The sequence below is a fragment of the Fukomys damarensis genome, unplaced genomic scaffold, assembly GCF_012274545.1.
Source record: "Fukomys damarensis isolate Sample0158 unplaced genomic scaffold, DMR_v1.0_HiC HiC_scaffold_28, whole genome shotgun sequence".
Lineage (NCBI taxonomy): Eukaryota > Metazoa > Chordata > Mammalia > Rodentia > Bathyergidae > Fukomys > Fukomys damarensis.
Window position 1 is genome coordinate 29445787 of NW_022900940.1, and position 11353 is coordinate 29457139.

The 11353-nt window shown below is 42.9% G+C and overlaps 2 protein-coding genes and 1 pseudogene across 4 annotated transcripts in view; 1 reads left to right on the plus strand and 2 right to left on the minus strand.

Annotated features, from left to right (window-relative positions):
• The window catches only part of LOC117283620, a 16132-nt pseudogene extending 13143 nt beyond the window's left edge, over positions 1–2989 (minus strand).
• A 5495-nt stretch (positions 2990–8484) lies between these two features.
• Rpl15 (ribosomal protein L15) lies at positions 8485–11096 on the minus strand. The gene is made up of 4 exons (XM_010640152.3): positions 11006–11096; positions 10157–10338; positions 9749–9885; positions 8485–8990 (listed from the first exon to the last, which is right to left on the minus strand). Exons 2-4 carry the CDS (start codon positions 10326–10328, stop codon positions 8685–8687), a joined length of 615 nt encoding a protein of 204 aa, XP_010638454.1. The 5' UTR covers positions 10329–10338; positions 11006–11096; the 3' UTR covers positions 8485–8684.
• Positions 11097–11192: 96 nt separating this feature from the next.
• Nkiras1 (NFKB inhibitor interacting Ras like 1) overlaps positions 11193–11353 on the plus strand; it is a 112320-nt gene continuing 112159 nt past the window's right edge. The window contains exon 1 of one of the 3 annotated variants that reach the window (XM_033756981.1): positions 11193–11311. The gene's annotated coding sequence lies outside the window, so the exon portion shown is untranslated. The remainder of the gene's footprint in view (positions 11312–11353) is intronic. The other 2 variants (XM_010640150.3, XM_010640148.2) reach the window with 2 other exon arrangements.

Here is an 11353-nt window from a genome sequence, read left to right on the forward strand (position 1 = left end):
TGTTTTAAAAAAAAAAAAAAAAAAAAAAAGAAGTATTTTACAAATTGTGTAAGCACAATGATATTCTAACATTAATTCCTACCATTACCTTTTTAGAGGTGTTACATTAGGACAATTTACTTTTTGCTTTTTTGGGAGGTTTTGTTTGTTTGTTTGTTGTTTTTGGGACCAGGGATCAAACTTGGGACCTTGCACTTGTGAGGCAGGTGGCAGAACCACTGAGCTAAATCCCGGGCCCAGAAAATTTTACTTCTGTCACTGGGCTTTGCATTTCCTGATCTTGGTCCTTTTTCCTAGGTGTTTTGTTTTGTTTTTGCTACTGGGGATGGAACCCGGGGTCTTGCATGTGCTAGGTTAAGCAAGTGCTTTAACATTGAGCTACATCACTAATTTTTCATTTTTATTTATTTTTTTAAATTACGGTCTCAGTAAGTTGCTCGAATGCCCAGGCTGGGCTTGAACTTGCCTTCCTTCCCCCTCAGCCTGCTAGAATGCTGAGATTACAGGTGTGTGCCGCCATGCCAGTTGGAAAGCTTTTTCATTCTACTGATACTATTTAATGCAATAGATTATAACAGACCCTTCCTACAGAATCCAACTGAGAATTTAATGTGGATGGTCATTTTTTGAATTTTCCTTTCCGATAAGCGAAACTTCCTAGTTTAGCTACAAATCAACCTCCAGAATTTAAACAGTATATTTACACTCTCTTAGAAAGCTTAGTGATTAGATGACCAGTAATACATTGCTCATCCATTATCGCTAATAAACTAACTAGGACTGCCAAATAATGAACCTCTCTCTAAATGACAATGAGATTTGAAAATAAATGAGTTCAGATGTGCTCAGCATACCAATCAACTTAAATGATTTCATCAGTTTTGGAAGGCATTGTCCTTCATCCAGGATTTGAGAATGACTTGCAGACTTTTAAAATGCTTTATGAGGTTACAAAGCTCAGGCCAAGTATATCTTTGCAGCAGATTTGTTTTTTGGGGGGGTAGTAGTGGGGATTTAACCTAGAGCCTCACACTGAGCTACATTCTAGCCCCACCTTTAAATTTTTTTTTTTTTTTTTGGTATTGGGGATCCGATTTGGGACCTCGCGCTTGTGAGGCAGGAGGCAGCACTACTGAGCTATATCCCTGGCCCTCCACACCTTTCTTAAATTTTGAGACAAGGTCTTGCTAAATCATTAAGAAATCATTAAGTCACTGGGCTTGAACTAGTGATCCTTCTGCCTCAGCTTCCTGGAGTTCTAGCATTACCAGCATGCACCATCATACTTGGCTATTTTTTTTTTTTTTTTTTTTTTTTTGAGACAGGGTCTTGGTCTGTAGTTCAGGATGGGCTTGAACTCACTATGTAGCTGGACTTGAACTCATTCTGTAGCCCAGGATGGCCTTGAATTTAAAGCAATCCTCCTGTCTCAGCCTCCCAAGTACTGGGCTTACAGGCATTCACCATCATCCCTGGCTTTAGAGCATATCTTCCTCCCGATAGCAGGGATCAAACTCAAGGCCTTATGCTTGCATGGCACCACTGAGCTATGTCACTGGTCCTTAGAGCAGAATTTTTTTTTAAATTTTTATTTATTTTTTCCAATTCCAGGGATCAAACTCAGGACCTTGCACTTGCAAGGCATGTGCAGCACCACTGAGTTAAATCTCTGGCCCAGAGTAATTTTTTATTTTTATTATTATTATTATTATTATTTTATTATTATTATCATTTTGGTACCAGGGACTGAAGTTGGGCCCTTGCGCTTGCGAGGCAGGCAGTGGAACCACTGAGCTAAATCCCCAGTCCACCAGAGTAATTTTTTAAAAGAAAACTTGAATAGTATTTCCCAAAAGACCCTCCGTTGTCAGTCTATTTTTCCTATGTAAAATATGTTGAGAATTCTATGTACATTGAGAATGCTCGTTGCAGCAGTACGTAGTAAGAGTAACTAACACGTATGAACAAGTTACAAGCCTGCCCAAAGCCGGCGTGGGAGAATGATGGAGGGCTGTGCAGAGAGAGCTGCTGGGCCGAAACCTCCACCCTGGGTCATTCTCTGTGGGGAGCCGGTGGTCAGGGTGCAGCTAGTGCATGGGCTCACTACTGGTCTGCCAGGCCAGCTTGACTGCCGGCACCAACCCAGACATGGCGCTACGCGAGCGATGTTTATTAAACTGATTCCGAGGGTCCAAGAGTTTGGCAAAAGATGCGGGCCAATCTGAAGCCAATGGAAAATGAAAGTTTTTTTTTTAGACCAAAACTTTATTCTTAGAAAAAGTGTAGCATTTCCTCCTTTTATAGTTTGTACTATTAGGATAAAAGTGTAGTGGTGGTGCATGCTTGTAATCCCACCAGCTCAGGAGGTTAAGGTAGGAGGATCACAAGTTGGAGGCCAGCATGGGCAACTTAGCAAGATTGTCTCAAAATTTAAAAAAAAAAAAAATTTTTTTTAAAGGACCGGGACCCTGTAGCACAAAATGGGTGATATACCTTTAAAAAAAAATCTATAGTAATAAACACTATTCTGATACGAAATCTATGCACAAAATTTTTTTGGACCGGTTCTTGCTATGTATCCCAGGCTGGCTGTGGATTTACCATCCTCCTGCCTCAGCTTCCTGAGTGCTGGGATTACAGGCATGTGCCACCACATCCAGTTCAAAACACTTTTTATGGTAAAACTAGACTTTAGATGCCTCTTTTCTCTACTAATGTGGTGGACTAATAATGGTCAACTTGTAATGCCCAGCTGAACGGAATCAGTGTGGTCTGGGCAGGGAGGAGCCACCTGTAGATTGTAACCAACAGCGCTAAGACGAGAACCCGAGGAGAAGATCTTGGCCTGTTGATTTTCTAGAAGTTTGCTGTGGATGGCTTTCCTGCTGTGAACCTGGCTGTTCTCATAGGAGAAGGAGCTCGGGACCTCAGTGTCACTGGGAATGGCTGCTGTTTTCATCCAGGAAGCTCTGACCTTCACGGTGAGCATCACTTCCTGGCTCCAATGTGGATCCCTCAGACTGGTGGCACAAATCCTTCATCTCACCGGTGTAGATTTTCTGACTTCCACCACTGGCCTTCTGGGTGCATTTCCTCCAAATAGACACACATGAGAATTGCCGTGGGCTCCAGGCCACTGGCTGGACTTGAGCAAGACACTGCCTTGGACTCTAAGCTGGACTTGTGTGGGGAATTGCTAGGATCTAGGCTCTCACCTGAATCCTTTGGGCTTCTAGTATGCGGTTAATCTCTTGCAATCCTTTGCATTTGACTTTTTGGGTAATAATCTTAGAAATTATGTATCCTATATTTAATGTATTCCCTTGCGAAATCCTGCTGAGTACAACTAGCAAATGCCACCAAAAAAAAAAAAAGAGAGAGAGAAAAGAATTTCAAGGGTCTAAATTAGCAATGTATAATGGAACTGTAGTGATCCAAATGTTTTCTGTGCTAGTATGGCAGCAAACATGATCCGTGAGCACTTCAGTGTAGTATGATGTAAAAACTGTTTTGTTTTTTGGTACTGGGTATCAAACTCAGGTCCTTGAGAGGCAGGCGGCAGAACCACTGAGCCAAATTCCTGGCCCTAAAAACTGACTTTTTAATCCTATTTCATTTAAACTTAAATAGTTACTGGTAGCTAGTGGCTATTGTATTGGACAATCTAAAGTATTTTAGTATTGGCAAATTGAGTATTGGTGAATCTAAAGTATGGCGAGCCATTATGGTGAGCCTTGGCACAGGCCTAGCCATGATTGAACTTTGAGTCACCTCGCTGGCACGGGCGTGCTCGCGCCCATAGCCACGGGTGAGTTCAGCTGGTAGCAGATGTAACCCATAATGGCTGTTATTGTTTCCCTCTGGAATGTGTGGGCGGTACTCTCGCTCCCGTGCAGCCCTCGCTCCCTCGCTCCCATGCAGCTGGAGAGTATAAAAGGAAGAGGTTCTGTAATAAAGCAAGCAAGCAAGCAAGGAATATGAGAAGAAAAGTGCCTCCCGTCTTTCTGTCCTCGTCCTTTCAGGTTTAGGACCTGCTGGCAGGATCCTGACGTCGCGGCTCGCGACACTAAAGTATTTTTCAATAAACATTTGTATGGAAAGAAGCCATGTCATTTAATAAAGCAGCGGGTTGAGTTGGTTGCATGGTTGTGTGCAGAAAAACACAGCTTGACAAATAGATCAACTCAATAAGGGGTTGAATTATATCTAGAGAATTTAAGGGCAACAAAAACTAAGTAAAGGTATATTTGTTTATATTTGTTTTTATCAACATCCTATGCTGGAGATTTTAAACAGTACTGGCATTAAAATTCTCCCTACCAGTGTGGACTGCACTGGTTCCTGTTCCCACCTTAGGAAGTATGTCACATGTGTACAAAGATAAAAAGAAATCAAATGCATGAGTATATGTAGTAGTCATTAGAGTTGTTCACAAATACTCGGTTCTTTCTTTCCAGGCATTTGCTAAGACTTTTCTTCCCTGTGCTCTGCACTATGCATAGCTATGGGACTTTTCTTTCTTTCTTTCCTCTTTCCCTGCTCGGGGTGAGAAGTCTTCTTTCGCCATGCCTTTCCACCATGCTGTTGTGTTGGAGCCAACCGACCATGGACTGATACCTGAAAACTGTGAACCTAAATAAACCCTTACTCTAAGTTTCAGGTGTCATATATTTTGTTCCAGTAACTGGAAAGTGACTAGTATACATGTTGTGACTATAACTTCATGAGAGAGCACGAGTCAGAACTCAGTTTAACTTGGCTTCTCTTGGATTCCTGGCTCTCAGATGCTGTGTGAGATATTACATTTGGGAGTGATTTGTTATACAGCAGTACACTACAGTTGTCTTCTGATATGCTGTGGGGTTGGATTTTGGTACCGGGGATTGAATTTAGGACTTTCACTTGCAAGGCCAGTGACGGAACTACTGAGCTAAATCCCTGGCCAGGTGTCGGATTTTGGTTAAGAACAAAATAAAAAACTCAGCATGACATTCTAAAATCCTGAGTGTAAAAATCTGGAAGAAACTTCTTACTGAAGCAATATAGACAAAATGTGAAATGATTTTCTTCACTTGATCTTAGCCAAAAGGCCAAGAAGCGATGAAATTATTTTCCTATAGTGGCATTATTTTATATGATTTAAGCATTTTTTTTTTAAACAGTGTTTTGCTTTGTAGTTGATGCTAGTCTTGAGCTATTAACCACGCTGGCCTTGAACTGGCAGTGATCCTCCTGCCTGTGCCTCCTGACTGCTGTGATCACAGGTGTGCACCAGCAGTGGACAAACTTCTGAGTACAAGCTCTAAAAGCCACAGTGTGCTGGGCATGCTGGCACACGCCTGTAATCCCAGCACTTGGGAGGCTGAGGCAGGAGGATTGCTGTGAGTTCAAGACCAGCTTGGCTACAAAGTAAGTACCAGGTCTGAACTACATAGTGAGACCCTGTCTCAAAAAAACCAAATAAATAAATAAAAGCCTGAGTGTATGACATCATGGCATGGGGACTTGGCTAAATTCAAGCCAGTGTATCCCAGCATGGTGGTGCACACCTGTAATCCCAGCAGGGGGAGGCAGAGGCAGGAGGATCACTGAGTGTTGGAGGACAGCCTGAACTACATAGCAAGACCTTGTCCAAAAAATGGAAAAAAAAAGTGTAAAATAGTACGAGTATCATTTATCAGTTCCTAATAGATTGGCAGAGATCCAAAAATCTGATACCATGTGTTCATGTTAGGAGTAAACAAGTCTCCTTACACATTGCTGGTGTAAACTGGTATAATCTTAACCGAAGATAATTTGGCAATATCTATCAAAATTCTAAAATATTTGTACAATTTTAAACTCTGCCATTTTATTAAGAATTTATCCTACAGAGAAATTACAGTGTATGCACTTTTTTTGAGTCTCAGAAAGCAGTCCTTGAACTCAAGGCAATCCTCCTGCCTCAGCCTCCCAAGTGCTGGGATTACAGGTATACACTACCATGCCCAGTACTTTTTCCTTCTGTAACACCACATTGGGGAAAACCTTATGTTCATCAATAGGGGCCATGTCAAAACAAAGGTTACACTTGTAAAAGAATGAAGAAACAGGCTGGAGTTTAGCTCAGTGGCATTGTGCCTGCCTGGCAAGCACAAGGTCCCGAGTTGGATCCCCAGTACCAAGAAAGAAAAAACAAGAACAAGAAAAATACCAAAAAACAAAAAAGAAGAAACTCTAAGTAGGATAAACTCTGAGATACATAACTAAGTGGAAAAAGTGTATCCTACCAGTTGGGTAAAAAAGAATACATCTGTATTGCTTATAGTCATAAAAATATCCACTAAAAATTCAAGAAATTAATCACATTGTCTCCAGGGAGAAGTGGGAGGCAGGAATACTTACTACATAACCTATATAGTGTCTTCTGTATTTTTAACATGTTAATGTTTTTTCAGAACTCCAAGTATTTATAAGATTAAAATTCATACTACTGTGTAACCCTGAACAAGTTGTGAAATCTTTGTGTGCTTCCTCACTGGCAAAAAAGGATTAGTATTAGTACCTCCATGTGTAGGGCTGCAAGAAACCAAGTTCTCTATTTCTAAATGTTAAGTTTCACTATTAGAATTAGACACTAGGAGTGTTGCTTAGTGGTAGTACTTTACCTAGCATTTCCCAATCTTTAGTGTCACAAAAACAAGTTAATTAAACTTATAACCTAAACATGAAAGCAAGAAACAGCCTGTGGGTTGGTCAGGGGTATCTAACAGTGATATTTAATATTTGAGGTAGTTTCTTCATTTTAAAGGTATTATTGTGCAGATCTTATGAAGGGAGTAAAGTTCCCTAAGTGCTAAGGATGTAATAGCACCAGACAGCACAGGAGAGGTAGCAAAAGACACTAACTTCTCTCAAACCCAGAGGCATTTATCACTCAGGTGTTTTTTTTCTGAGGGGGTCTTGCTGAACTGTCCTGGGGGGCGGGACTTAGTCTGCAACCCTCCTGTCCCATCCTCCCTAAACTCTGGGATTCCAAGCAGGAATACAGCACTGCATAGCTCACAAAATAACCAACAAAAAACCCTCTATATATTATCTCAAATTAGGTTGGCTAGTTTTGTATTTTTTAGTCTTGTGATCTAGTTCAGAGTGGCCTCCAACTATGAACCTCCTGCATCAATCAGCCTCTTAAGTGCTAGGATTATAGGCATGGGCCACCAGGGCTGCCAATGTAGTATTTTTACCATTGTTTTTCATAGGTTATTTGGTTTGCTTCTAAGTATATTAGCACTAGAAAATGACAAGACTAACAGAAGGCCCATTTGTTTTAGTTTGGTAGACATTTATTCCTTTAAACAACCTTTACACAAAATCAAACTGTTTGGGCCCTTTGTTCATTTCACTGAAAGCTCAAGTCTCATGGTCCTGTCTGTTAACAAGTATTTTCTGGAAATCAAATGACCCTTCTGAAGTCCCTATAGAAAGATCTGTACAGGGAAAACATCAATTATACTTCAAAGTTAGACGACCCCCTATTCTTGTCAGCAAACCTAGAACTTGAAAAAATTAAAGGGCAATTTCTTCCACTCAAATTTCACCTGGGAAATAGTACATGTCTACTAGAAGACACAACTGAATTGAAACGTGGTCTTCGTGGAATAGCAAACTTTTCATCAAAAGTATAGCAGTCTGACCAGGGACAAGGAAAGACAACAGATTAAAAACCACAAACCTGCAGTGATACCAACTGACTTGATGTTCTTCTGGGAGCAGATAATGGAGTTGACCCAAGTTAGTTTGCTGGGCTATATAAAACATACCTTTTAAACGGCCAATACTTTTCCCCCTATGTGGCTACAGGGTTCAAAGTATTCTAAGGTAGTCACTGAATGGCCTCTTGGAATACCAGCTTCCCACCCTTACATTATCACTAGTTCACAAAAAGGAAATTTATCCAGTACTTGTTCAGTACCCATCAGCTCCAAAACATTCCAGTGCAAACATTACTGCTGACTACAGTGCATCAAGTTCAGAATTACATAGAGCCAAATAAATGAACCAGGAGTTTGACACTTTATGTGAACTTACTCAGTACTATGGAGACCAGCAATTTGGTCTAAGCCAAGCTAAATTCATTTCATTTCCATCAGAAACCTCTTGCAACAGCTTTATTCTTTAGAGAACATGACACTTTTGAAAAATTTTTTTAGGAGCATCAGTTGTACAAGTGGGAACTCTGGATTAAATTTCGGGGGGAAGCTCTAGTTGAGTTCCCATCTTTTCTACATGATCATGACACAGGATTATATGATTTTAAGTTTGGATTTGCCAAACTCCAAAAACTCAGCCACTTCAAACTAGCAAAGCATAGCATTACCCCAATAAAGCTGTAGGTTTCATTACATGCACCAATCAGATCCACAGGGCTAGTTTTAGCACTTTTTTAAATAATTTTACACCAATTACACCACACAGCATGTTTTAAACACTGACATATAACTCCCTAATAAGATAAAGCAAAGGCTCATTAGAAACAAAGATGCACCATCATTTATAGTCTTCAAACATTATTGCACTTTAACTTTCATTTGACAAAGCATTCATGAAATAATCAGCAGACTACTTAACAAATAACGCCTTTAAGCAGATGGGACTGTCCTAAATTGTTTATTAGGTTATGAATTTTACAAACATTACTTGTATTAGCGGTAACGGTGGAGTTGGAGAGTATTGCGCCTTCTCCAAGCTGCACGGCGAGAACCACCAATAGTGTGGTGGAACTTGTGGCCCTTTCCAAGGCCACGACTCTTGCGGCCTGCAGATGTCAGCCCACGCATCTCCCTGTGCTTATGGACTGGTTTTGTGATCCACTGGGTATCAGGATTTCTTCTAATGGCCTTGTGGAATGGATCAATGAGGATAACCTCAAAGAATTTGTATGTGGAATCTTCACCAACCCAGTAAGAATTCAGAACTCTCAGAGCCCCACAGTGGCGTCCAGCTCGCTCCTACAACAAGGAAAAAAAAGCCCAAAGTCAGTCTCAAATACTGTGTACAGTAGCAAAGCAGAAACCTAAGTCAACACTAGACAAGACACCAAGGGTTTTCACTAACTCAACAAATTAAGTAAGGACCTCCCCCCAGGGGCTGACACAACATGAGATAAAAACACACTTGCTGATGAAGTGAACCCAAGGCCTCCTGAATACTGAAAAGCACTCTACCACTGTATCTACACCTGCAACCCTGTTTTTTTTTTTCTTTTTTTTTTAAATACAGCTGAGACAACAGCAAAAATTTCTTCAGGCTTTAGTACACATTTTAAATTCTGCAGGCACATCGGGTCACTTCCACATACTGCCTCTTCTTTGAAAAACAAACTTTTAGCTTGTGGAGTTAGGCTCTGGTTTGCTAACTAATCCATACAACAGAGCACAGGTTAATTTACTAACCCAGAAGGTAACCTGCAACTAAATGACCACTACGATCAGTAACAAAATAATGTAGCATCTACAAATCTGCTATGATCAAGTTATTGTCCTTTAAAAGCTTGGGTTCCACAAGTTTACCAATCATAAAACAAACACACACAAAAATAGATTAGTAACAAAGACTGATAGTTTTTGATAGCAACTACTCTTGCCAAGATCAGTTAAACTCGTGTCATACACAGTAAGGCTTCCACAGATGTGAAAAGTCACTTGAATCCTTCCTACCCATTACCCCTAATAAGTGATCAATACAACTGTTACTCAAGACTATTTACCTCAGCAACAGACTGAAGGCTTCGTGCAAACTTTAGCTGGTTAACACCATGATGGACAGGCTTGCCGTATGTCGCACCTTTAGGAACTGGGCGTTTGCGGCCACCACGGCGCACACGAATCCTGTATATGACATAACCTGCACACACAAAAACACATTCGAAACTTGCTTTTTAAAAAATTCCGGGTTTACAAAGGCAGGCAGACTATTTTGCACATTTGTAATCTACACACTTGCCACTTGAGAGGCCCTAAGTAGTTTCGGTGCACGCACTAGTATTAGCACTATCCTGCCAAAGCATTATGCCAAGGAAGACAATGGGGCGCCAATGCCTGAATTACCGTTTCTGGCCTTTCTTGACCAATGTACAGTAATTCAACCTAAACATCCATGCAGCGTGACTACGCACCTTGTTTGGCCTTGTAACCCAGTCTCCGCGCTTTATCCGGTCGGGTGGGGCGGGGAGCCCTGTGCAGCGCAGAGAGCTGGCGGTACTGCCAGCAGCGGACCCTCAGAAGAAAGCGCATCACATCGGACTGCTTCTTCCTCCACAGCTCCTGAATGTACTTGTATGCACCCATCTCGGCTTACCTTCGAGACAAGGATGGGTAAGAAAAACCAGCACCCGCTTCAAGTACAACGAGACTATACGTCCGTCCATCTTAGTTCTTACCTCTCGAAGAAAAACGCCTGGAATGAAAATGGCTCTGCAACTGCAGGGGACGGGAGCCCAACCCCCTTCGCGCCCACGGACAGCCGTCTCTGTAATCCTAGCACAGAGCAGCCAAAAGCGCTACGCACATTTTTGGTCCAGAGCTAGATCTGGACACCCAGAAGGCGAGTGGCCACAACCGGCGGCTCGTCTCCAAGGGCCCAGCTCGCAAGGCGATGTCGCCAACACCACGGGAAAAGATGGTGTTGCTGTCGCCGAGGGTCGACTCTCGAGAAAGACTGACTGACCCCACCCCACGAGCCACCACCCTTGCTTTCGGCTGCCAGAGGCCTAACCTCCCATGCCTCCGCCCCACGCCTCCTTAAGGCTCTGCGGCCCAGCGAGAATTCGCGCCGCCATCGCGTCTTCTCCCAGCCCGACCCTGGGGACGCCTCTCCACTTTCTCGCCACTCCGCATCCTAACTGGACTCTCGCCGCACAGGAGGCAGGAGGAGCCCCGAAGACGCAGGGTCTTCAAGTTCGGATGGCTGAGACAGAGAGTGATTAGCAGCGGATGAAGGAGCGAAGACACACAACCGAGCCTACCTGATGGCGGCCGCCAGATGGAAAGGAAGAAGCCGTCCTCCCACAATCCCTTTTGGGCTCCTCCCCCACTTCAGTGAGTCCTTTTCCGGTGGAACGCCGCAGCCGCCCAGAGCCTCATGGGATATGTAGTTCTGGCTTGGAGTCCAGGGAGCGGGATTCGGCCGGGATTGGGCAAAGCCTCTTGTTTCCCGCCCACTGCTCGTCACTGGATTCTAGCCTGAGAGGCGGGGGAGGCGGGAGTTTGAGCGAGGCGAGGTCTGGCCGGGAGCTGACCTGGAGCTGAGCGAGTCCTGAGGCCCGGAGGAGGCAGGTTGGGGGCGGGGCTCTAGAGCGGGTGGCTGCGGACCG